Source organism: Clarias gariepinus, chromosome 14 (assembly GCF_024256425.1).
Source record: "Clarias gariepinus isolate MV-2021 ecotype Netherlands chromosome 14, CGAR_prim_01v2, whole genome shotgun sequence".
Lineage (NCBI taxonomy): Eukaryota > Metazoa > Chordata > Actinopteri > Siluriformes > Clariidae > Clarias > Clarias gariepinus.
The window spans coordinates 26,012,627-26,040,513 of record NC_071113.1 but is presented as its reverse complement, the minus strand read 5'-3'; the positions used below and the strand labels follow the sequence as shown (position 1 = coordinate 26,040,513).

General features: G+C 39.5%; 1 protein-coding gene across 2 annotated transcripts in view; it reads left to right on the top strand.

Annotated features, from left to right (window-relative positions):
- Positions 1 to 5,323: 5,323 nt before the first annotated feature.
- Positions 5,324 to 27,887, top strand: part of rgs7b (regulator of G protein signaling 7b) — a 113,929-nt gene continuing 91,365 nt past the window's right edge. For both annotated transcript variants that reach the window (XM_053511444.1, XM_053511443.1), the window contains exons 1-2: positions 5,324 to 5,384; positions 5,979 to 6,091. In XM_053511444.1, coding sequence (XP_053367419.1) covers positions 6,014 to 6,091 — 78 coding nt within the window. In that variant the 5' untranslated portion in view covers positions 5,324 to 5,384; positions 5,979 to 6,013. The remainder of the gene's footprint in view (positions 5,385 to 5,978; positions 6,092 to 27,887) is intronic.

Here is a 27,887-nt window from a genome sequence, read left to right as displayed (position 1 = left end):
ACCAGGATAAGATTTTTACTGAAAATGAATAAACTAAAAAAACAAATAGCAAATGAAATTATCATCTATTGCAAGATTGCAAACATTAAATCCTGTTTAAAGTAATAGTGCAACAGTTATAGAGTAGCTCCATCAAATGAGGTCCATGTCTCAGCACAACAAGAGAGCTCCTTTTGCTTGATTTGTTGCTTTGAATAAAAGTCTCTACCAAGGGAATAAATATAAATGCAAACTGCTAGCACAGCATAAATGCTCCATATACAGTATGTAAAGCGTCATGAAAGAACATTAATTGAACGCAGCCTTATACATAGGTATAGATCTAAAGAAAAATCAATCACCAAATACAACTGTGTACAGTAATCTGTATGCATGAACTGTATTTTTGAACAGGCTTGCTCAGTTAGTGCATTTTTTCTATGGAAAGTACCAAAAGTCTGGACACATTGTTTTTTAGGTGAGTTATTTTCTACATTCTATACTAGAGATTGTAAAACTATGAAATACCTCACTCACTCATTGTCTATACCTCTGTATTCTGAATTCAGGGTCACGGGGGGCCTGGAGCCTATCCCAGGAGCCTTAGGGCACGAGGCAAGGTACACTGTGGACAGGATGCCAATCCATCTCATGGAATACACACACACAACTGGCAATTTGGTAACACCAATTAGCCTAATCTGCAGGTCTTTGGACTGTGGGAAGAAACCCACCAACCACGGTGAGAATATGCAAACTCTCCAGAGCCTGGAGGTGCAAGGCGACAGTGCTAACCACTACACCGCCTCTATGAAATATCCCTATAACATAAATAATGTTATTTTTTTATACACAAAGTTCAGCGGTTCTGTAAAAGTTCTTGCAAGAACAGTATTGTCAAGTTAATTTGCAAAACCCCATCAAGCACCATGATGAAACTGGCTCTTATGAAGACCAGGAAAATAATTAATTATCAGGAAATAAAGACCAAAATGTACCTCTGCTGCAGAGGAAAATTTCATTTAGAGTTACCAGCCTCAAATTAACAAACCAATTAACCAATTAACAAACAGCACCTCAGATTAGAGCTGTTATGAAGGCTTTACAGAGATTATCGCAGTTTTTGGATGCCTTCATCATTGTTTACAGAGTAGAAAGAAATAAAAATCAGGAAAGTTTGACTGGTAGTGTATGTAAGAGGTACTGTACAGTAAGCAAGTATTAAGCTGTACCTTTCAGGGTCAAAACTTGTCACTAGGGATGGGTACCGAAACCCAGTTCCAATATGGCATGGTACCTATATAACTGGTATACTACAACCGAATCAGAATGCAGATTTCGGTGCCACTTAAATGCCTGAGTGAGTGATTAAAATATTTGTCCTCTGGTACCCTGAAATGGATAGAAACCATCATTACCTACACTGCACGTAAAAAATAATTTTCCTGACTGAGAAAAAGCACATGAACACGAGTCAGAAAACTCTAATAATACAAATCCAACTAAGCATTGTAGCAACGGGAGTGTTCATGGTGTTTTCACATTCTGACTTAAAACCACAACTCTGGAAATAAGACCATCCGCTTGAACGAAGTAATTTGGTGGCAGCAGGTAGTTTTAGCTCGCTAAGCTTTAAATTAAAATGCCTAAAGCTAAACGTGTGTGGCTGTATTTCACAACAAAGGATTTTGACACAGAGATCATGCAATAAATGTCTTTCAACAGTTGTGTGTGAAGGGGAAACACGCCAAACCTAATGAAACGCTTAAGGACACATGGGATGAAGTTGAAAGCAGAGGGATGCAGAGTTTTAAACAGCTTGTGCAGACAACCGCGGCCCTAGTTAGACCAACGCTAGCAAAGTCAGGAAAGATGTCGAATTTTGGTGTCGTATTAATAAAAATATCTACTACTGTATAATGTTATCCACCTTTTTTGTGACTTTTTTGTATTTAATCAACCTAGCTGATTAAATGAAAATGGCCATGTGGTCCAACACCAAGCATGAATCACTCCTGTGTTTAATCCTTCTTCACGTCAGTGTTCCTAATACACGCTATACAAACTACAAATCACATTTTGGATTTCCCAGTTTTAATCCAGGTCATGCTTTCTGATTAGCTGCAATGTGTAAAGAAATCGAAAAACAAAACTAATAAATTTATGCAAAACAATTTTTTATTTTAAATGAGTTTAAAATACTACAGTATATAGCCAAAAGTTTGAGCAACCCTTTTTTTCTTCTCCAAACTGTTGTCACAAATTATATGAATGCATACAATTGTATAGCATGTCTGTAAACTGCAGCATTGCAATTTGTCTTCACTGAATAACATTTTCATGAAGACAATGTTTGTCAAGTTTATAGTGGAAGAACTTGATTGGCCCACACAAAACCCTGACCTCAACCCTACTGAACCATTGGGATCAGCTGGAGCATTGACTTTTTTGCACATCTCCTCGCCCCACATCAGTACCTGACCTAAATAAAACTCTTATGGCTGAATGTGCCAATCAAATGGAAAGTCTTTGCAGATAATTGAAGGTTGAAATGAGAGTGAAACGCGACTAAGTCTAGAATGGAATTTTCAACAAACACATATTGGTGTAGTGGTAAGGTTCCTATACTCTTTATAATACCCAGTTAGTATTCAGTAGCCGACAGTGCTCATTCAAAATTATAGGTCATAAATAATTGTGGTTGCTGATGATATGTTGGTTCTGCCTCACAGCTCCAGGGTCCCTGGTTTAATTATGACCTTTGGTTACTGCACACCAAAATCCCCAGTGCTGAATTAACATACAAAGTATTGAGTTAATACCCTACAGTAGTCCTGGAGGACCTGCTATGCTGCACATTTTAGTCTTTCCCTACTCTATCACACCCACTTCGATTCAGAAAAGGTTATTATTTAGCTCATTAGGTAAATCAGGTGTGTTGGGAAATATTTAAAATGTACAGGCTTCAAGACCAGAGTTGGGAGCCACTGCCTTACAGGGTTTATATAGGTCCAGTTGGACTCATATGACCTTTAAAAGTGTTAAATCCAGACTAAAGATTTTACTTTGTGTCCATGGGAAGGTTTGTACTCTGTGTGCGTTTCATCCACATTCTCCAGTTTTCTTCCACTGTCCAGAAACATGCTGGAAGAAAAACTGGATATGCTAAATTATTCCTTGGTATGAACTAGTGTGTCCACCTCGCACCCAGTGTTCTTAGGATAGGTCACATCTTGACAAGTATATTGGTTTCCTGAAGATGAATGAATGTAGTTACTTGGAATGTAATGCAAGCAATGTTGTGACAGGCCTATTCATACATGTACATGTCATATACAGTATGACAGTATACATTGTGTGACTAAAATATCTGACCAAGGAGGTGATATATATAGGAAGTACAATTGGCTTAGAGAGGGAACCTTGAGAGACTCCTTGCATGACTTGAGTGCTTTTAATGGCAGCCATAAATTGCTAGGTTGAGTTGAGTAAACCTGTCTGAGCTGAGGCTTGGGGATTTGGCAACTACAAAAGAATAAACCAATAAATGTAAATGACATAAAGTCACATAAGCTAATAGCTGCTTGGGCTTGGAGCACTTCCCATCGAGCATATCCCTGTCATGGTATCTGCTATCCAGGTCAAACATGTTTTTTGGCTGATAAGGTTATTCGGGCACGATGGAAGTTAAGCATTTTTATACTGTATATGTCTACGAAGGTGAGACATTGTATTTATGGTAAAGTGACTGATGTGCCTAACATTTTTTTTTCTGCTGGTCCTTTATGACGCTTGGCTCAGGTAAAACCAGGTTTCCCCAGAACTCCAATTGATGTTCGGAGAAACCTGATTTTGTTCAGGTCGGGCCGGAAATGCTCTGTCCTATTTGGCAGTAGAGTTTGTGTGTCTAAAATATCTGACCAAGTAGGTAATACAGTATATTGAGGAAGTAGAACTGGGCCAGAGAGGGAACCTTGAGGGACTTTTTGTATGACTTGAGTGACAGAAGTGTAGTATCTTTAATGGCAGCTATAAATTGCTATATTGAGTTAAGTAAACCTGTCTGAGCTGAAACTTGGGAATTTGATTGTGTTTGGCAACTACAACAGGATAAGTCAATAAACGTAAGATAATGTACAGGTGAAAAGTCTCTCAGGCTTTAGAGCATATCATCGCTATCATGGCATCTGGTATCCAGTTCCAACATGTTTTTTTTGTTTGTTTGTTTGTTTGTTTTACCTGATAAGGTAACTTGGACATGATAGAAGTTATATATGTACTAGAGTGAGTCAAAAATTATATGCACTTTGACTGTACAATTTATTTTAATTCAATTTTAGAACAGACAAGTACCAAATTTTTTGGACATAAACTCCTCACTTTTCAATACACTGTCCATCTTGTCAACAAGCTTTCGTAATCCTGCAACAACAAAAAAAAAGTTTCAGGCTGCGCTGTGAGCCACAAATGCACCGCTGTCTTCACTTCTTCATCAGAAGTGATAAGAAGGATCTTCATCCTTGTAAGACTGCTCTCAGGGGACCAAACAGGTGAAATTCCGATGGAGCTAGATCATTGATAAAATATAGGGAGGACGCTTTACCACCTTTAATTCAGAAAGACATTTTATTTGGGGTAAAGTGACTGATGTGCCTAACTTTCTTCTTATTCCTTTTTTTTTAGCAGGGCCTTCTTTTCACTGAATATACATTCATTTTCATAAATATTCAAGACTTATTGACGCCTGGCTCAGGTGAAACCAGGTTTCCCTAGAACTCTCATTGATGTTTCACACTCTGGTAATTTAGTTTACAGGTCAGGACAGGAACTGCTCAGGAACAGTGCATTCTCATGGGGGTGTGTCATTGCTTCCTTGGGGACATGTGATATGCAATTAGAGGAGACAGCTCAGGACTTCTATTACAGAGCCAGGAACATCAGTTGGGTGTTAATTTACAGAGCTGATGAGGATCAGGTCCCTCATCAAGCACGTGGATTTGCAACGTGAGCTGACACCAGTGCATATCACTCTGTGCATCATCATCATCATCATCATCATCGAAGAAGTATAGGCACTACTGATTTTTTTTCCCCTCAGTCCCGGTGGCTCCCGGTAGTGAAGCTCGTTCTTGCACCGTGACGCCGACCGGAGCGCGCGCACGCTACGGAGCCGCCGAGATTCCATGCGCGCCGCCGCTTCAGCTCTGAGGAAATAGTAGTAGTAATAGTTGGTTGTTTCGCACCAGCGTCAAGAAAAGAGAGAGAGAGAGAGAAAGAGAGAGAGAGAGAGAGAAAATCTGCTCTTCCCAAATGCGAGATCCTCTGAGCGCCTGACAAACCCGAGCACCGCGAGATACAAAGCGACAGGGGAGGGAGGGATCGCACGACGTGCGCGATTGTAGCAGGTAATACCCGCGTTTTATATACATACATATATCTATATTTAAATATCTCTATTTTATTAACACGCCGTTCCATTCTACAGAGCTGTCCATGGTCCTGATCTCGCTTGTTTCGCAACACCAGCGATTTACAAAAAAAAAAAAAAAAAAAAATCCACACACTGCAGTGATGCATCCCATAGATACAAACAAGCTTTTATTCTTTGCTGCATGCATTGAAACACTGTGCACCTTACAGCGCTGAGACAGGGTCTGCCCGCGCGCACGAGTGTTTGCACGAGCCTGGATGTGATTGTGGATCCGCGTTAGGTGTAATTAGATCGTGCACACGTCTGAGTGAAATGTGTGGACAGATGGAGGAGGTTTGTTTGCAGCGCCCGGTTACTGAGCACTGCCGTGGAGGAGTTTATGTAGCGTGAAAGGCTGAAGGGTGACTGCATGAATCATAACGTTAGATTATTATATAGTCACATTCCTCTTTACATTTGCACAAGCCAGTGGAATCTCATGCATGCATGCATGGATGAGTGCGTGCGTGCGTGCATAATGTTAAACAGTGTGTGTGTGTGTGTGTGTGTCTTTCTCTTTCTAATCCAGGAGTACTCAAGGCTGGCTGTTCATCACTGGGAGGCATGGCGCAGACTAACAGCTATGGACAGAGCAGCAATGGAGTAGCGGATGAGTCCCCCAACATGCTCGTCTACAGAAAAGTAGGTCTCTCAGGTCTTTTGTCTCTACACATTGCTCTATTAACAACAATCATGCATTCACCTGGTAACCAACTATCTGCTTTATTCTAGATTGCTAGATCGAATCCTGGTTGATGTTGACTTTTTTTTTCCTTCTGTAATATACTGTATGTTATATTAAACTTTTTTTTGTAGTCATCTTCATAGAATATAGATGAAATGCATAGGCTTGCTTTAGGTAGCATAGTGTCAACATGACTGTAGAGCCAAACTGAAAGGAGAAATGCCCATTACTGGATCGATTAGGAGTGATGTGCCCAACAAAACCTGGCTCACACACTTGTTTTATTCCTTTCCAAGTGCATTATAATGTGCCAGTAATAACTAATTGCCATGGCCAGCAGCAGTCATCAATCCTTAGGGGATCAGTGTGTTGTTTTTGCTGAGTTGTCTCATTTCATTGGGTGATTATTCAGAGTATAAATGTGCATTTCTTTATGGATATTTATTAGGAGTATATTAGATTAATCAGCCAGTTATGTTTTTTTTCTTCCTTCTACTTTTCTGCGATTTAAGCTATACTATATGCCCAGTGTGGCAAATATAATAAGGAATATGTGGACACAATAAAAGTATGCATGATTTGGGTCTATCTTAATGCTTGATTGACCGATTGATTGTCTGTGGTGGTATCAAGGTTTAGCTGTAGGAACTGTTCTCTTGCACCTTCACGGTTGGGGGTTTAAATCCCACCTCTGGTCTGTGTGTATAAAGTTTGCATGTTTTTCCCATGCCTAATGGGTTTCCTTCCATAGACCAAAGATATGAAGTATGGGCTGATTTCCCGCAGTGTGTGATTTGGTGTGTGTATGTGTGTGTGCTCGTACCCTCGTAATTGGCACCCCATCCATGGTGTACTCTGCCTTGTGCCCTGAGTTCCATGAGATAGACTCCAGACACCCTGTGACTCTGCACAGTATAAGCGGTATACACAATGGGTTCATGGATGAATTTCCTCGCTCTCATAACTATATCTAATAACCTTTTCCATTAGTGCCACTGTAGTTTCTGAATAATTAATAGTAGTTACAAAATAATATAATTACGACTTTTATCCAGCTTTTTATGCTGGTCAGGGTTACAGTGGATCCAGACCCACTTAAGAAAATCTTAACAGCACAGAGGATGAGTTGGGAATATACTCTAGGAGGTACACTAGTCAGTCACAGGGCATGGAGCATACTTGTACGAACACTCACACGCGCGCACACACACACACATATATACTTTATATATTTATATATATATATTTATATACACCACTTATGGAGGGCAATCCTATAATGGTAAGAAACTTATCAGGTGTAATCAGGTGTTAACCAATGTTTGGGAATCTGTGCTATAACCTATGCCAGATCTAGCCAGGTCATTAAATTGGGTGCTTTTAACACTATTTCTGGGACCACTGGTTTAGGCTCTGAGCTGCATCTACCAGAAAGTCTCTGTTGAGCTCTTGAGAGAGGCCCTTAAGCCTCACCTGATCAACTCTCTGCTTGGATTGATTCACAGAGCAACCTGCAGAATTAGATTTAGTGCCTTCAGCTTGTTGAGTAGCTTTGGTGAGTAGATTTGATTCTAACTTAGTCTCAAATGGACATGTTGCTACTTGAGATAAAGTAGACTGCACATTAACAGTAAATGTTTTTTTTAATCTCAGTGTTCTCAGATGTTCCAGCAATAATTAGGGGAAAACACTGACACAACAAATACAACCTCTGAACAACTTATTTACCTCTAACTGTTTGCTTTAATGTAAATTTCTTACATTCGCCGACTTTTGATGGTTTATGCTTTCATGTAATTTGCATTTCAGTTCTGCTCCTGCTGTGTGTATTCAAATTGTACTGTTTTGCTTCCCCATGTTTGTATGTTTGTATGGTTAGGGACTTGTCTTTTTTCCTAATTTATTCGTGTCCAATGTCACTAGGGGGCTCCCACATTAAGGCTACTACTGGCGCTCAGTCGAGAGGGCCGATGACCGTCGCATGTTTCCTTCGAAACACGTGACACCAGCCTACCGCGGTAGAGCCGTGATTAATGTGGGAGGACTAAGTACCTCTCGTCCCTCCCCTTTGAGAGAGCTCGGCCAATCAGCTTTTTCTAGACCTCCGGTTGTGAGAGGTTACAGCATTACCCAGGAATCAAACTTGCGATCTCCAGATGATAGGGCGAGCACTTTATCCCTGCGCTACTTGGAGGATCCAAGGACTTGTCTTTCATAGAAACTATGCATTTGCATGCTTTAGATTTTATAGATTATTGATCAGCTTTAACATTAAAACCAACTAGGCCATGGCATCTCTATCCCCTTAGGACATGGTTCCTCAGGGCCTCTCTGGGTGTGCTGTGATTTCTGGCACCAGGATGTTGCATTGGCTTTTCTATGGGATTGACCAGAAGGGTTGCCCTTTGGTCCCCATGGGCATGGGTTAGCTTTGGGTACCTATGATCCTGTCATCAGATTGGCATATACTTGATAATCAATGTTATTCTGTTCACCCAGTGGTAATGTACAATGCTTCTGTATGGATTAACTCCTGTATATTTTAAATACAGTAAATGTGAGAGCTTGCTAGTTCTTGCATGTACTTAATTTCCTTCCAAGATACACATTAACAAGCAAAAAGGGAAAAGCGAATACAGAAAAGGAGTGCAGAGGGATTAGGACAGAGTTCTGTATTGAGTATCAATTATGGTTCAGAAAGCTGGATGCAGGCACATGCTGTGTATTGAAATTCATGTGGCAGCCAAGCAGCAAATCCAAGATTATGATTAAAGGTCCAGCTTTAAACAGGAACTTGACTAAAAGGGTTACTAACATGAATATCAATGGCAGAGATTCACACTGGCAAGATTGGTTGGCAAGACTTTGTGAAGTGTGTGTGAAAGTCCAGGTTATTTCAAGGAGTTTGACTGTGAATACAGTTTGGTGTCCTGTGATTGGTCAGGTGATGTGTATCTTGTAGCACATGTGTTGACTGAGAATTCAAGCTCTGGGAACTAGACACTAGCAAATTGCATATGTGACGGTCAACTTGACACAGATTGTAAAAGCTCTAAGTATAATTTAGGTGTGTGCCTGAAACTAATAATCGTACCATGCCATGACAGCAGTGCATGATTTATTATTCTGAATCCCAAACTGTATAATTATGGCAGTTATATATGCAAGTCTTGACTGTTATGAAATTAATGGGTGTGAGAGGCTTTTAGCATCTACAATAAGATCACTGGAACTGTCACCACTACTTCACCACTCAATAGGATGGAGATTACTGTAATTCACCACTTATAGTTTATTACAGCTGACAGTAATTATGGATTTTATCATTACACATGCTGTTGTATGCCCTTAAAGAGACAGCAGTATTGTTTTTTTTTTTCAGGAGATATGCACCTAATGGCAGGGTTTTTTTTCCCCCGAATTTAATCATAGCAAATTCCCTGCAAATTCCTAGCCATCTCTCTGTTAGGGCATTCTCTCAAGCGTGTGCATTTTCTCAGAGACATGACGCCAGCCGACCACATCTTTTCGAACTGCTGCTCACGCAATGTTGGGAAGCAGCATAACACTGTATGAGGAAAGCCCTATCTGCCTCTTTCATGAGCTCACAGGCATCCATGATTGAATGATTGACTAGTGTCTGGCTATATATATATATATATATATATATATATATACATACATTCATACAGGGGTTGGACTAAAACACTGGCCAATTTAGTGTTGGAGGTTTCATGACTAAATTTGACCAGCCTGGTGGCCAATTTTCATTGATTCCACATTCCACCAGTAAGAGCAGAGTGTGAAGGTTTAATTATCAGAGTAATAGCACAGTTTTGCTTAAAATATTGCAATGCACACAACATTATTTGTGACATATCAGTTCAAAAGAGGACAAATAGTTGGTGCGTGTCACGCTGGGTAATGTCAGCATACCACCAAAAAGGATAAACCACATCCAACAGGTGTAACTGTGGACGGAAAAGGAGGCTGCCTGAAAGGGATAACCGGGTGCTAACCCGGATTGTATCCAAAAAACATAACACCACAGCTGCCCAACTCACTGCAGAATTAAATGTGCACCTTAACTCTCCTGATTTCATCAAAACTCTTCATCAGGAGCTCCACAGGGTCAATGTACATGGTCGGGCTGCTATAGCCAAACCTTTGGTCACTCGTGCCCATGCCAAATGTCGGTTTCAATGATGCCAGGAGCGAAAATATCTGTGGACAATGTGAAACATGTATTGTTCTCTAATGAGTCCACCTTTACTGTCTTCCCCCACATCCGGGAGAGTCACGGTCTGAAGAAGCCCCAAAGAAGCGTACCACCCAAACTGTTGCATGCCCAGAGTTAAGCATGGGGGTGGATCAGTGATGGTTTGGGCTGCAATATCATGGCATTCCCTAGGCCCAATACTTGTGCTAGATAGGCACGTCACTCCCAAGAACTACACGAACCATTCTGGAGGACCATGTGCACCCAATGGTTCGAACATTGTATCGCGGTGCCATGTATCAAGATGCTAATGCACCAATACACACTGTAAGACTGGTGACGTACGTACACGTAGTAATCTGGCCACTATTCTGCAAGAAGAATGGCTCAAAATCCCTCTGGCCACTGTGCAGGACTTGTATCTGTCTTTGCCAAGACAAATTAATGCTGTATTGGCTGCAAAAGGAGGCTTCACACCATACTAATGAATTATTGTGGTCTAAAACCAGGCGTTTCAGTTTCATTGTCTTATATTGTTTCATGATTTATGTAACATTAACAATAATATTAATGACATTATCATATATATCAATATATAACTTATAGCAATACATTTAGTATTAAAATATTTATACAAGTTTTTCTTTTCCTGAAGTGTGTATAAATTTTTTTGCCTGACTCTGTATATGGATCTTCATCCATCTAGGAAGCTCAGTAGTCCAAGTGGGGGCCGTGGAGGCCAGTGGTGATTACCATTGTATTAATCTCCTTTTTACGATTGTGGTAGGATGCACCAATTTAGGAATGCCAATCAGCCTAATCGATAAGTCTGTGGACTGTGGGAGGAACTCTGAGTACTTAAAGGAAACCCTTTCAAGCACGGGGAGAACATGCAAACTTCTTGCCCACAGATCTGAGGTGGTTATTCGAACCTGGACCCATGGGATTCAAGGCGACAGTGCAATTTTTTTTTTTTAATATCATATCACCTGCCACGTTACATTTTTGTGGATTTTTTTAAAAAAATAAAAAAATTATTTTAGTCAATTCCTGTATTAACATATCATTCAGTCATATTTTTGACCCAAGACCCAAGTCAGGTTATTAAGTAACTAAAGTAAGATTTGCGCTAATGTATCCATCTTTCAATTTAAAAAAAAAACGGTTGATAAATACCTTATCTTCCTGTTTTAAAGCACTTTATGAACCCTATCCGGGCTGAGGGATTTTTCAGGGTCTTTCTGACTATGTCATGGAATCCTTATGATCTAAATCTAAATTATGTAAATATTATCTAAAAATAGGATTTCAACTGAGTTTTTTAAAACAAATTTGCACTAGGCATGTCTCCGATACTAGACATGATTCAATGACATGATGAACTTTATATCAAATGGAGATTACTGAACCAGGAATCTAAAAAATAAACATAACTAAAATCACCCAAAATGCGACTTAATATCTGATTTGATGTGACGGGTAACATTTCAGGTATCAGCCCCAGGATTGCGTACCTACGATATGATGTCAGTCAACTTTTATTTAAGTCATTTCTGCAACAAGGACATCTGAAAGATAAAGATTACAAATATAAAGATTACAAGATGGTTAATCTATACAATGTACACAGTGGTTGGCATAAATTGTTTTGTAATAGTTCTTATCCTGAAATGTCTCTGTTTTGTTATAACCAAAACACCTGCCAGCTTTTTTGTTCTTTTGGGTGTGGGAACTGTAGAACCTGGAAAAAAGAAACCCTGACAGACTCGAAGACACGGGCAAAGATATTCCGCACAGACAGTAATCCGAGCTAAGGATCGAACAATATACCCTGGAGTGGCCCATCCTCACAAGTAATATGTAATTATAATAGATCTTCAGTGCAAACCTATTGCTTTGACCTTTATTACAACCACTTGCTGTAGAGTTGTCTATAATATTTACGCATGCTAAACCTGTGCTATGTATCTAGCCTACAGCCACCACTTATTCCTCTTTTTAACCTACTCACGATTTTTCTATCCTCGCTGCAGATGCGTAAATATAACTAGAGGCAAATGTTATGTTTGCAACAGATGGCTGAATTTATTCACCTTAAAAAAAAAAAAGAAAAAAAAAAGACTTTGATCTTTTGATCCCTGCTGATTCCACTTAAACTACCAGAAAACTTCTGAAATATGTGTTTTCCTGGCATGCTAATTCTCTCCTTCTTCTGAAGAGAACCCTAAAGCATTAACGATCAGAAAAGTCTCTTGATTCTTTATATTTAAGAGGGTAAAAGAGCGAGAAAAAACAATCTTTTAAGCCGAGGTTAAAATAACTAACTAAACTTTGATAATGTTAGCATTATAATGTTAGCATAATGCAGTATAATGTTAGCATTGCTTGCTCCTGACATAAACATCCTGATTGCTCCATGATGTAGCTAGCTAACATAGCTGCACAATATGACAAATCCGCTGCACACCGTCATGTATATACTGTAAGGGCAGATGATTATTAGTCTAAATGTCTATGAAACAGACTCACAATGTCCTGTTATAATTCAGAGATTAAAGAGTGTGTCGAAACAAACCTTATGTGCACAGTGGGGTGTATTTGAAACAAAATACAGCTCTTATTTCTTTACAGGGCTATGACTATACATCAATATCTACACAGATAAAATCCCCCATTGACTAGCGACGAGCCAGGCTTATGACCTTGATAGTGTTACAGGGCCTGAGGGAAGATGGGGAGAAAATGAATGGGGTAATCCGGAGATTAAAGCCTCAGCGCTGACACTTTAGGCACTGCGCATGCCTTTGCCAGTCGTCTGTGTCCTACTTTCTTCCATGGATGAATAAATTGAATATCACTACCACGCATCCAGTACAACACCATATTGTTCTGGCTTGCCTTCCAGCTCATGAATCCTCAACCAAATACTGTTACGAACTATTCATGTGAACGAATGCTATTCGTATCTGGGGCTAAGGCCTAAAATTAAAGGAGCTGCTGAATATTTTAGCACCTGCATTACTCAGCCTGCGCCTACACTGGAAATCCACAGCTGTCCCGCTGTCCTGCTTTTCTTCCTCTACGTCAACGGCATGGAAACGCAGTAGGTGTTGGTATCATCGTTGTTGTTCTGGTGGTACGCTCAGTTTCATATTCATATCCAAGACCCTCCCGTGAGCAGGGTGTTCGCTGGATGCTTTTATGAATCAAAACTCCCAACGCTGAAGCCGAGCTTGAGTGAGGAGACTGATTGCATACTGGTGTAATTGATTTATTTTGTCAGCTAATTTCCTTTCTAGGGGATTTAAAATGCTGATAGAGAGACAGTGCATGATATGACCTAGATTCATGCTTCATGCTTCAGAGAGTGAAGAGTGAAGGATTTGCTTAGAATCCCCAGTCAGTACTAAGATCTGAATGCTGATTTATTACTAATAAAGTAATTAAGAAGTTCAACAAGCGGGGGCATGCTGTTGTAGAAAATTCATGAATGTAATAGATATTTTGTGGATTATCTTGAAAGAGCATTTCTAGAAGTGGTTTATTTCTCTCACACCACAGGAGGTTGGCAAAGAACATAAGATGTAATTTATTAAAGAAAGAACCGAGTTAGTTCCAGAAAGCATGTTTGTTAAAATGTAATAAATGTCATACAAACTGTGAGGCACCATTGCTCCTCCTATGCTGTCCAGTTGTCTTTCTAAGCATCATCCTAAATATTTCACAATTACAAATGACTATAATATTATCTAAACGATCTGGGTATCACATCAGTGGAGTCATTCAGCCTTTCTCATTCAGTATATTAGGATGGTCAGCCGACTTCCTTTTATTGCCATATAACGCTTTTGAGTCTAGACCTGAGCAACTGAAGCAACCCCAGATCATAACACTGCCTCCAGAGGCTTGTACAGTGGACATTACTTCATGCGCTTGCCTTACCCTGACGCACCCATCGCTCTGGAATAGGGTCACTCTGGACTCATCACACCATATGACCATTTTCCATTGCTCCAAAGACCAAAGTAACTTCATTAAGTGTTGAAATAATTTTTTTCTCCAGCTACATTTCTGCAGCAAAGTTCAGGTTCAGCACTATCCTTTCAGTGTTGGAGGGTTCCTAGCCCAGTTCAAGTCATTTTAAATCTTCTCGGTTGTTTGTATTGCTTAATGCAGGCTAAGGATTTGACCCTTCTGAAATTATTACTTTCTTTACAGGAATGTTTAATGATGCTTTACATAATTTAAGCCTATTAACAAAAGGCTTGGTGGCTTAATGGCTAGCACTATTGCTTTGCACCTCCAGGGTCTGGGTTCGATTCCCGGTCTGGGCTCGATTACCATCTCTGTGTGCATTGAGTTTACATGGAGTCTTCCTGTGCTTGGTGGGTTTCCTCTGGGTTCTCTGGTTTCCTCTCACAGTCCAAAGACATGCAGATTAGTCTAATTAGCGTTCCCAAATTGCCTGCAGGGGGTGTGTGTGTGCCCTGTGATGGATTGGCATCATGTCCAGAGCATCTCATGCCCAAAGTCTCTGCGGCCCTGTATATAGGATGAGGCCGTATAGATGGTGAGTGAGTGAGTTTTTAGTGCTACCTCTCTGTTGTACTAAAAGGTAAAACTGGGAAACATTTAGCTTACATGATAACAGTAAATGTTATTTTTTTGGATATTCAACAACAACATTTAATGTAACTAAATGGTTACGTGGTAAGGATAAAATGCCTCATGTTCTGTTATTGAAAAAAGAATCAGCGTCATGTTGTAATAGATATTTTATTTAGTGTTGCCCTGGTACCATCCCCAAGTTTTATTCCTTGCATAATAGATCTGTTCGTTAAATTTATCTTGATGTCAAGTGGTCTGCTGGGGTTTACTAGTAAGTCTAACTAACTGTATTTGCCTCGTTAAAAGCAGCACCGCTCTAATAAATGTTTCATCCCACTGCCCTGATGAGGTTAATTGCCATTCCGGAGCTTTAGTGATTAAAGTATAATAAAATATCGTCTTTATGTCTTTTGACTGGCACTATGTCCCACACACTGAGGTTTAAAATGTCAAGAAGTCAAGTAAGAGCTATTGGTGGGACTTGGCATTGGTTCTGTCAAATGCACATTAACGTGGATAATGAGATGTAAAAATGAGTAGCATACACAAATAGCATGCTTTTATTTACATAATGCGGATGGCAAATGACAAGCTTTTATTTTTCATTAGTGGAAGTGCTGCATTGCTTATACAGTAGCTGGGTTTCCTCCAACTTCTCCTTTAAGTCAAAATCAAAGACTAAGAAGCTTGCTGTGTGCCTTGTGTCTTGTTGATCATCATAACGTTCAGCAAGATTAAGAAATTCAGCCTGTGGCTTTGCATGAAAGTGTGTGTGTGTGTGTGTGTGTGTGTGTGTGTGTGTGTGTGTACTGTATGTGTGTTGTGGCTGTAAGGGGCTCTGTTGGAGTTCAGTTCCCTGCAATTACAAGCACAAAGGCTGAAGTCTCGCCTTCATTCAGATCAAAGAGGGCCGGTTTGTCCGTCTCGCTTCAGAGCAGTACTTAACCTATTGCTGTGTTAAAAGCAATTGCTGAAATATTAGAGGGCCAAGAACATCCAAAACAGCAAAACATTGCTTTCTGTTCTCTTTCATAAACACATGTTCACGATTTTTCTCTATTTATAAAATTATTCCACACTCTTTGCACTGTTCAAATTGTTTTTCGTCTGAAAATCTGTAGCAAAAGAAACGTATTATTTCGAAACTGGAGAGCAACTGGAGAGACCCAACTTTTGTTTGATAAACAGTATTGATATTTCCTCTATTGCACATACCGTTCCCTATGGAGGCAGGTTAAATGTGTATAAAGTAGAAATCTGGGACTATATACCAGGGCTCCCCAATTCAACCCTAAATGAGCTTTATTGATTTACTCTGACCTCCAAGCCTCCAAGCTTTTTGGTTTCTCCACAATATTAAAGACACATTTTCCTTGTTTTTCTGTCTGTTCCTTGAAGACAGAGTCACTCCATGTTATACAGGAACTACACTACCTGCCCCAATTATTGAGCGGCATCAAGCAAAGAAAACAACTAAGGAGATTTAAAATAACTGGAACTGGGTTAAGAACCCCTGGGTTAAAAAGTCTAAAGGCTAAACCGTCAACTTCGTGAAAGAAATGTGCTTGGGAATAAAATCATGAATCACTGAAACAAAACAAAAAAAAATCACACAAAAAAAAAATCAAGAGTAAAAACCAGAGGGTTAATAGTGAAAGTAAGAGCATTTCCATACACACACACACACACACACACACACACACACACACACACACACACACACACACACACACACAATGAGATGAGAACTCAAGGGATTGGGACTAAACAGCTGTGTGGCCGTAGGAAAACCACTCGTTAGTGAGACCCATCAGAAAAAGGCTTCAATTTAATTGGACTTTTAAGCGATAGAAAAAGATCATGTGATCTGGTGAGTCCCGATTGTTGTAACAGGGTCAAAAGGGAAATGTATGAAGTGATGCACCCATCACCCATGATCTGGGGTCTAGACTCAGTATGTGTTCAGTAGAAAATATGTCTCGCCTGTTATCCACCTCAAAATAGACACTTTAAAGTGTTACACTTGCATCTTGTTTTATGTAAAAAAATAAATAAATAAATAAATGGGTTAGTGGTGTTTGACAGCTTATGTAAGAAAAAAAAAAGTTTCCAAGATGCAGTTCTTTCAATCTGACAATCATAGTAGTTAATGAACAAGTCTTCATTTGAATATTGGCAGAAACACATGCATGTAATTAACAGCTAAAGATGCCATCACATAGTAACGATGCAGGCTTCAACATAAACGTAATGTCTTGTAGGAACCTTTCAAGCTGAAACACACTCAGTTGTGTTTGATGTGTTCAGAGCTTCTGGTGCTAATTTGTTGGTTGGTGCTTTATGTGTGTTATTTCTGTTGTAACAAGTAGGACAGCGTTGATATCAGAGTCCACCATAAAAGTTGATGGTTTGAAAGTTTGCAGATGTGAAGGTGAAAAAACTGTGCAGACAAAAAGACTGAAGCAATTCTACATCGCTGTCTCTAGGTAAAGATGAAACAAGGGCACTTGATCATTTGGAGAAAGCTATGTTGTCCTCTTATCTTTCAGGTTATGAATATTTGTAGTATTCTTGTAATATCTGATTTGCAAGTCTGTACGGCCCAACCCTAGACTGGGGACGTAACACACATGGTGGCAGCTGTATCACGTCGACCCTGCGCTCTGACCCCCTCTGAGTGTTATTTGTTTTGTTGAGCCACACAATGGATGCTGAATGGTTCGAAAAGGGGAAATGAGGTTGCTGCTAATGTTGTTACATATTCATATCATGTATCCTCAGGCAGTTTGTGGCCTGTTGCAGTAAAACATTTCTTTTATTTAATCTACATAGTTTCATTTAATCTAGGAAAAAATGGGCGTCTCCACTAACTGGACTGTTGCTTAGTAAGAGAGGGAGGTACAACTCACAACCAGTGTTGGGGGATGTTACTTTTTAAAGTAACTAATTACATTACAAAATTACTGTCATTAAAAAGTAATCAGTTCCATTACAGCGTTACTTTCTGATAAAAGTAACTAGTTCGAGTTCTTTTCCGTTGCAGAAAATAAAAACTCCTTTGTGATTCCTCATGCATGTTGTTTTAGTCAAGACCTTTATAATTATTCTACCATTATCACTCAGCGAAGTTTGACCCATAATCGGTTAACTACTAATACCCCTATCTCACCTACACAGTTTCACGCGGTGGTCATAATTACGGTTCATCATGATTCACTGCGGGTTCTGCCGCTGTGATTAGGTTTCCATCTTTCCGCACGTCGGTCCTCGCATAGTCAATCGGCTTAGGTGAGATAGGGGTATAACAGCAGGTATACCAGAAGGGGGCGGGTTATCGTGGGCGGGGCTTGTAGGACGACTTTCACACACACACACACACACACACACACACACACAATAACGAATTGGAAATCACTGATGTCTGGCTCATGGATTACATAAATTGTCTGAATAACGGATTACATAAAATAAATAAATAAATAAATAAATATCTGAGTACTTAAATGGCGGACCTAACGCATTAGATTACTTGTTACATTAAAAAATTAATACAAAGTACTGGATTAGTACTTTGTAAAGGGTTACACCCAACACTCCTCGCAACATCACACTTAATACATTTTCCATTAAAACTCTCTCTTATGACACATCATCACATCTCTGATATATCAGAAGTACATGGAGCTGCAAAGTATCAAAATTTAAATATAACCAATCATTGTGTCATACCATAGACAATATGATTATATAAATAGCACACACACACACACACACACACACACACACTAGCTCAGCAGGACAGGACACTGGAAAATTTATCTCTGTACTGGATCTCAGTTTCCTGACAGTTTACTGCAAAAATGCACAGCATATAAAAAGTTCATCATTAATCAGATAGATGTATGTGTTCATTCATTACATACTCCTTTTTCGTGATTCCTCCTTCCATTCAGAGCTGGCGCTTGACCCACCCCCAGTCCACGAGGTGTTACATCAATCAGATTTAATGGGAATCACAGTTGCTGGCACTTTGTCAGATGTCAAGGGCTTATGTAGATGTCATGCTTTATAAAGACGAGACTTAAATAAGTGTTACTGAATGAGTCCTTTCATTCAGTAAACTTGTGTTAAAATGTAAAAGAAAATCTAATTTATATAAAATAAAGACATTTACTAAATCACATTGATGGTGAATAATAATAATAATAATGATGATGATGATGATGATGGAGAAGCGGTGGCTCAAACAGTTAAGACTCTGGGCTACTGATTGAAAGTTTGGGAATTTAAGCCCAAGCAGCACCAAGCTGCCACTGTTGAGCCCCTGAACGCGGCCCTTAACCCTATCTGCTCCAGGGGCGCCGTAATCCTGTGCTCTGACCCTGTGCTCTGACCCTGTGCTCTGACCCAGGCTTCCTAACCGGGATATGTAAAAAAAAAAAAAGGTTTTTACTGTGCTGTAAGGTACAGTACATATTACACATAATCGAATCTTATCTTATAATGATGATGGTTATAAAAGAGCTGCTTGAAAGAATTGTTAATGGGTAAAATAAGATGGTGAATGAAATATGACCTATCTAAATATTTCACAACATTGTCCTAAATTTTTCAGTAAACCTCTAAATCTCACACGTCAGTGCTGAATCAGCGTCACTGTCCCGAAATCGATGAATTACATGACGCATGTTCACGATGGTCCTGCCGGACTTTTCCCGCATGTAATGGGCCTCGTTGAAAGCCCTGCTCCCGCTTCTAATATGCAATCTGTTTAATAATATTCAATCATTCATGGATTCGTGCTTGCTGTCATTGTTGAGGCCTGTGCCATGCTGGTGCTGAATAATGCACCACAGATCAGCTGGTACATTTGTGTAAAGTGCAGCCTGGATACAGTATAGGCTTGTGAATCTGGGCACGTTTTGGGGTGTGTGCATGTGTCTGTCTGACTTCCCAGCTCGAACTAGCCGACGTGATGAGTCTAGATGATGACATTGTGGCGGTACAGGCATGATTAATTCCCCAGGACGCAATCCATTACCCGTCTCTCATCCCTCTCTTCCTCTATCTGTCTGCCTCTAGCACAGTTTTATATTTCTTCTACCTTACTCACATGCTCTCCTCTGACCACTTTCTCTCTCCCACTCTCTCTCCCCCTCTCTCTCTCTCTCAGCTCAAGTTTACTGAACCGAAAAGCATCATACGGCCTTCATTTCCTGAGATCCCGCTTCATTTCCCCTGTTCACTGTACTGCTAAAATCACCAATGCAGCCCTTATACAGTACACAGAGAAGCACACCACAATGTTATTGTCTATTTAAACTACAGAACAATTCATCAATCTAAATTAAAGTTGAAGAAGGTATATCAGATATGACATGAATGTTTAAACGAAAACATTATTCATGATAAAGAAATTATTTAAATAAAAGGAAACCATAAATTTAATCGAAATCTCATTTTACTACATGTTGTGTTATGCATAAGAAAGGAGCAGTATTTAGTGTCAATGTTACCATAACAACAAGAAGTGTGACTTTTTAATCGTCCTTTAGATGTCCTTATTAAACAGAAGGCGAGAAGGAAGAATTCGTGTTTTGCGTCATTCTGCGTGAAAAAAAGTGCCCAGGACCCCATCGCATTATTAGCCAACCTTACAGTTATTCTTAAACCTGTGAAACCTGTTTAACGTGTACTTTGTTCGCATTCTGTACTTTTTCGGCTGCACTGTTGCTCAGCATGCACTGTACATAAACAGTGACCATAATCATCTGTTTAACATATTATTAAACAGATTATCCACTTTAACCTTCATTCTTCATGTTTGTCTTTACTTTTGATTAAGGTGGTAGTTGGATCACGACCTGATTAGGCTGCAGAGATAATGAATTGAATGAATTGCCTTTATTTGATAATGAGTGCAGAAACCCTTACATGCAGTAAATCTGCTGTGGATAAATGCACATTAATAGATAGATTATTTTAAAATATTATGATGACAATTAGCGTAATCTGCATGTCTTTGCCCTGTGGGAGGAAACTGGAGTACCTGGAGGAAACCCACCAAGCACAGGGGGAACATGCACACAAACCCGAGAAAGGAATCGAACCCAGAACCTGGAGGCGCAAAAAAGTGACAGTGCTATCCACTAAGCCACCGTACTGCCAAACAATTACAGTCTTTGTTTTTTTTTTTTGTTTGTTTTCTTGAGTTAATAAATACAAATCCTTTGAATAAAATAATATGTCCAATTGTTCTATGGTGGCCTTGCATTAAGTAATATGCAAGAAAAGTATTTGTATTAAGAAACATGCGATTAAACATTTCATTATGAAAATTACAGCTTACAGTTTCTAGCGAGCATTAACTTAACTTAACTTAACTTAAGTCCTGACATAATCATGCATGTGCACACATTATTCGTCATAGGTGCGTTCCTGTGTTTAAACATATAGATTAAGGCTTTGGTTATATTTCAGAGAGTATACTAACAAGAAAGGAAATAATCATGCATTGAGAGGACACCCAGGACATGACCTACTGAACCACCACCTTACAGTTAAACAAATCTTACAAGGCGAAACAATAAGACATTAGTTTTATCAAACAACCATCAACAATATAATGACTTGTGTTCCTCACTTGAAAACAAAATCCATCCTTCTTTCCTTCTGACTGAAGAGGGCAATGTCATTGATTATTTCCCTATAACTACACACCACATGATGTTTTGCCTTTTAGACACAATGACATGACAAAAGTACTTAAGGCAAACTAGGAATATCAGCCAACAGTGTAAATTCTCCAATAAAAGCTTTATGAGCCCACTGTTAATGATGTCCCACATTTACATTTAGTCATGACTGAGAAGAAAACCAAGTGAAACAGTTTCTGAATTGTTTTAAAAGTTAAGATGTCAAGTGTTATTAGAAATAAATGGGATTTGATTTTATACGTTTTGGTGTTGAACCACCAAAGTAAGGAGATCAGATAGAATTGCGTGGTTTAAATCAAATTTTGCTGTGGCCTTGACGGTTCCATCCTGCAGTGCTACAGCGAGGAAACTAGTGCGTCCCTGCTCACAGATCTATTAGCAGATAAAGTAAAGCTGTTTAAGGTTTTTACTTATCTCTGTCTCCTCTTGGCAATGCGAGAGGTTTTGCTTTGCTCATGGGGTCTCCTGGTGCGTTTCCTCTGTTTTGTAGTGTAGTGCAGTGAACTTCACCGGTTATAGGATTTACACTGGGGTCGTTTATACGAGGGGTGTTCAAGTCAAACTGGGACTTTCGATTGCACAGAATAACACAATTGTGAGAGTAAAAAATACCTTTATATTTCTCCATATAATCCCCTGCTACACTAACGCACTCATCCCAGTGTTTCACTAGTGCTTAAATACCATTAAGGTAGAAAGTTTTCTCAGTATGTCAGAGCCATGATCGAAATGCCTGCTTCACATTTAAAGCTCTGGCCTCCCAGGAACTCCTTTATTGACCCAAATATATGGAAATGGCTTGAAGCAAGGTCACGACCATACGGAGGATGTGGCAAGAACTTCCAGTCGAGTTCCTGTATTGCGAACCAATGCAGCGGGCTCCGAACCACCTAGGGCTGGGATCATCATTCACGGATGTACGGCCTTCTTTAAAAAGTTTGCACTATTTAAATATTTTACTGAGGCTAAGAGTCTTATCATCACATTGTGTTGAAAGTTTCTCTGGAATCAGTTTTAAGTAAAGTGAAGTGAATAACATTGATTATCTCATTACACTGGCACCTGTCAAGGGATGTATATATAGTGAATAGTCAGACCTTGAAGTTGAGTTGTTAGAAGTAGGAAAAATGGGCAGGTGTAAGGATCTTAGTGACTTTCACAAGGGCCAAATTGTGATGGCTGGGTCAATGCATCTCCAAAGAAAGTGTCATGCTCTGCAGTGTTCCTTCGGGACATCTTAAGTTATGGAATTCATGTGGATGTTATTTTGACACTTACCACTTATCTAAACATTGTTGCCACACTATCAAACCTGTTCAGGAAGGGTTTGAGGAAAACAAAGAATTCAAGGTGTTTTCTTGGCCTCTAAATTCCTAGATCTCGGTCTGACCAAGCTTCCATTGGGTGTGCTGAACAAACAAGTTAGATCCATAAAGGCCCTGCCTCATATGATATAGGACATAAGCATATGGCTAATTAGTCTATAATCTACATTATAAGAGCTATTTTATTAGACAATTACATTCAGTGTAACTTATATGTAAGTCTATATCACTTCGGAAGCACAAATACCCGTCATTCTTACTTACTAGAACAAAAACTGAGAAAGTATGCAACATTTGTAATATATACTTTATGAATTTTTATTTTCTGCTATGAATCAACTTGAATTCCTTCTGGTATTGTTTTCTTTAAACCCAAGCATTATTTATCCTTTGTTTATCTCCACAGCCAATTCTAAACATTATATTGGGTATATTGAAAGAATCATAATCCTGTCTGACTAAATCACTGAGTGACTGACTGACTGAATTTATCAGGCTGTAAAACAAATTGCTGATTTAGTGAGTGACTCAATAAGTAAATGAGTAAGTGAACCAGTGAGTGACCATCCAGGCCCTAAATTACAGAGTAGGTTACCCAGTGAATGACTGAATGAGCAGATGTGTGAGTTAGTGAGTGAATGAGAAAAACAAAGAGTACATTTTGATTGAATCAAACAAGGGTCAAGGGTTTGAACCCTGCCTTTGGGTCTGTGTAAGTGAAGATTGCATGTTCTCCCTGTGCTTGGTGGGTTTCCTCTGGGTACTCCACTTTCCTCCCACAGTCCAAAGACTTTCAGATTAGGCTAGTTGGCATCTCCAAATTGCCCACAGCCTGTATGTGTTTGTGTGAGTTTGCACATGCTTTGATTGGCACACTGCTCAGCGTGCCCTGGGATAGGTTCCAGACCCCCTGTGACCCTGAATAGGATAAAGGATATAGAGAATGAGTGAGTAAGAGAGAGAAGGAGTAGTTCAGAAATGTTTGGTGTGCTATTCATGTAATTCATCCTCTTGGAAAATTCAGTGACAGCTGATACATGATACATTCAGCACCATGCTATTAGACCTCTCAAAGGGTATGAATTTGGTGAAGAAACTCCCCGACCACTTTCTCTTGCTTTCACTAAGGCTTCTGTATGATGATCAGCAAAACACAGAGCGCTGGGCCTTCTAGTTAAACGTGGTCAATAAAGACAGAATAGAGCTTTTACCATCTATTGAAAGTGTGTACTACATCTGTGTGTGCATGTCTGTGTGTGTATGTGTGTGCACTTTTCATGCCGACCATGGATGTTAGAGGCATTTGGCTCCTTCTGGTTGTTGGCAGCGGTGCCTTTTTCCTCGGCTTTTAATCATTTCTTTGAAGTTTCCTCCTGGCTCCTCGACTCTCCATCCAGCTTTTATGTTCCTGACAGCGAGAGATATCACCAGCAAAAAGGGCCTTATGTAAACACTCTCTCTGCGAGAGCGAGTCTGCATGAGCATGCATTCCCCGGTCTGTGTTCATGTGTGTGTGCTTTTCTGTGCCCACACATACAGTACAGTAGCTTCACTACAAAAATCCCTTGAAGTGTTTTAATGTTTTGGTTACAGAATCTCTCACATGGTCACTGCGCCCTATGAAGTGTTTCTATGACACTGATAATTGAAATAAAGTACAACAGTTAATAAATTTGTAGATGTGAGATGTAGATGGAGCCCATAAAAGCCTCTCTTGTTTCTCGCTGTGGTGCTCTAAACAGATCCACTTGGCCCAGCGTGGCTCAGATGGAGAGTCGCTGGGTCAAAGCACTGCACATTTTCATGTCCTGCAACTTTAGCTGAGTCATCACGTAATTATCAGTCAGTTGAGATGAAACAGGTGTATTGAACCAAGAAGAGTGGGACAATTTGGCTAATTCAGGGCCTAGGATTTGGTTGAATGTGTATACCTGTGTACTGTTTAGACTGAAAACATGTTTGGTTGTTTAGATCAGAAATTGCCCCTAGATGTGTGTGTGCATTTCTGTTATTCAAATAAGTACCATGATACCGTTGGAATACTATGGTACGTTATAGCATAGTACAGTTACCATCGGACTAGCATGGTACCTATAGCATGGTACCATTTTTTATAGGTTTCAGCCACTGGTTCAGCTCAGCCTGATTGTTCGTAAAAGTGTGACAAAAATTGTGCAAGTTCTCTCTGAACTATAATGTAATAACTTTTTTTTAAATAATGGAGAGTCATTTCCAACTTCATCCAACATTTAGGCTATTACGGTCATTCACATGATTGTTTACATGTATATTTAGGCATTTGGTGTGAGCTTGTTTCTCCAGCTTTAGGAATAAAGTAGCTAGGTAAAGGAATTAATGGAAAGGTGAGAACTGATGGCTCAGTACAGTTAACATTATTGCCTTGAAGACCTGTATTTTTATTTATTTTCAGCTTAATAAAGTCATGTTTGCTTCCTAATAAGATAAATGATTTGGTATTCCCAATAATAATAATAATAATAATAATAATCTCCATCATCATCATCATCATCATCATCAGGCTTCATCGACACAATTTTCTTTCAGTTGTTACTGCCTGAGCATGAGGGATGTCAAGGTTCAGTATTGTGAGATAATCAGGGAGCAGGTGTGTGCTTGTTCGTTTCAGCAGTTTATCTTGTTTAGCTTCATCACAGCTTTATTAAATTAAATTGCAATTTTATTCAGCTTGAAGTCCTGGGCCGGGGTCAATTTTATTTCGGTTCAGCTAATCAGAAAATGATGGTGGTTTTTAAATTACTGTGATCATTTTAACGCATTCAGTTCCAAGTCCTGATTCAGCTAACTTTAACCGCCCAGAGATTTCAATCAATTCAGTTTTACTGAGATTGACTTGGGGACCACATTGTGAAAATGAAAGTGAGCCCAGAAGTGTCCTTTGACCTCCAGACTCCCCTGGGATATAAATGTACGAGCATGTTTTATGGTGGGCAGCATTACGGTGCCCTGATTGCAATATTTGAATGTATACACCTTGTGGCTGTTTATTGATAGATATATTTACATTTCTTAATTTTGCAAAATTCGATTCAATTCAATTTTAGTTTTATTTGTATAGCACTTTTAACAATTGACATTGTTGCAAAACAGCTTTACACAATAATAGTACCATGAATTATTTAAGTTTGTATGAAATTGTATGTGTATGAATCAAAATGATAAGACTGTCCCAGATGAGCAAGCCGAGGATGATGGCGACAGTGGCAAGGAAAAACTCCCTGAGATGGCAGTGGGAAGAAACCTTGAGAGGAACCAGTCTTAACAGGGAACCCATCCTCATTTGGGTGTAAAGGATATCAGGGATTGATCCACATAATACTGGGTGAGACTGGAAGTTTGGTATAACAGGAGATGTGTTAATATGGATTCCAGTTCTAATTGGAGGCACAGATAGACTTTAGAAAACTCCGGTATCAAAAGAGAAAAGACTTTCTTTTTTTTTTTTTTAAATAAATTCCCTTGAATAATAATGGCTACAGTGATAAATCCAAAATATTTCCTCTCTGGCTTCTAGGCCCCACCTGGAAAACCATGCTTCACTTGGCCATTTACAGCCTTTGCCATGAAGCTCAAAATTAAGCCCAGACACATCCTGTTTCCCCTGATCATCCTTGAGATGTTTCCGCAGCTTAATTGGAGTCCACTTGTGGTAAATGCAGTTGATTGGACATAATTTGGAAAGGCACACACCTGTCTATATAAAGGTCCCACAGTTGACAGTTCATGTCAGAGCACAAACCAAGCATGAAGTCAAAGGAATTGTCTGTAGACCTCCGACACAGGACTGTCTGAAGGCACAAATCTGGTGAAAGGTTACAAAAAGATTTCTGCTGCTTTGAAGGTCCCAATGAGCACAGTGGCCTCCATCATCCGTAAGTGGAAGAAGTACGAAACGACCAGGACTCTTCCTAGAGCTGGCCGGCCATCTAAAGTGAGCGATCGGGGGAGAAGGTCCTTAGTCAGGGGGGTGACCAAGAACCTGATGGTCACTCTGTCAGAGGTCCTCTGTGGAGAGAGGAGAACCTTCCAGAAGGACAACCATCTCTGCAGCTATCCACCAATCAGGCCTATATGGTAGAGTGGCCAGACGGAAGCCACCCCAAAAGGCACCTGAATGCCCATTAGCCCATGAGAAACAAAATCCTCAGGTCCAATGAGACTCTCTGGCCACTCTACCATATAGGCCTGATTGGTGGATTGCTGTAGAGATGGTTGTCCTTCTGGAAAGATGATCAGGGGAAACTTCATGTCTCAATTATTTTTTTTTTAAATAAATTTGCAAAAATGTCAAGTAAACTTTTTTTATGTTGCCATTATGGAGTGTTGTGTAAAATTCTAAGGAAAAAAATTAATTTAATCCATTTTAAAATAATGCAGTGACATAACAAAATGTGGATAAAGTGATGCGTTGTGAATACTTTCTGGATGCACTGTACCTATTTCACTGCATCTTAAGATTTTATCTGCTGACCACAAAAAAATCCAAAATAGCGCACTGTCTAGTAAATACAATACAGTTCTGAACATCACATTCCATTTTCTTTCATTCCGTCTTCTGCTTGTTGGGACATCTCTTTTTGTATCTCCCTCCTTATTGTTCTCTCTGTGTCCCTGTTATTCTACCTCGGCATCTCTCCTCTATATTTTTTTTAGAAGAGGCATCTTGCATTTTTACCAGTTTAAAAGGCTGAAGTTTTATGTAACCTGATGTAGGAGTTGTACTTTTGGTTTTCGAGAACATGTTTTACGATCCAAAGTCTACCGCTTTACTATCTGTAGACAGAACAAAGACATCAGCAGTTCCATACAATATTAGATTTTTGTTTGCTTTTATCCCCCTGTCACA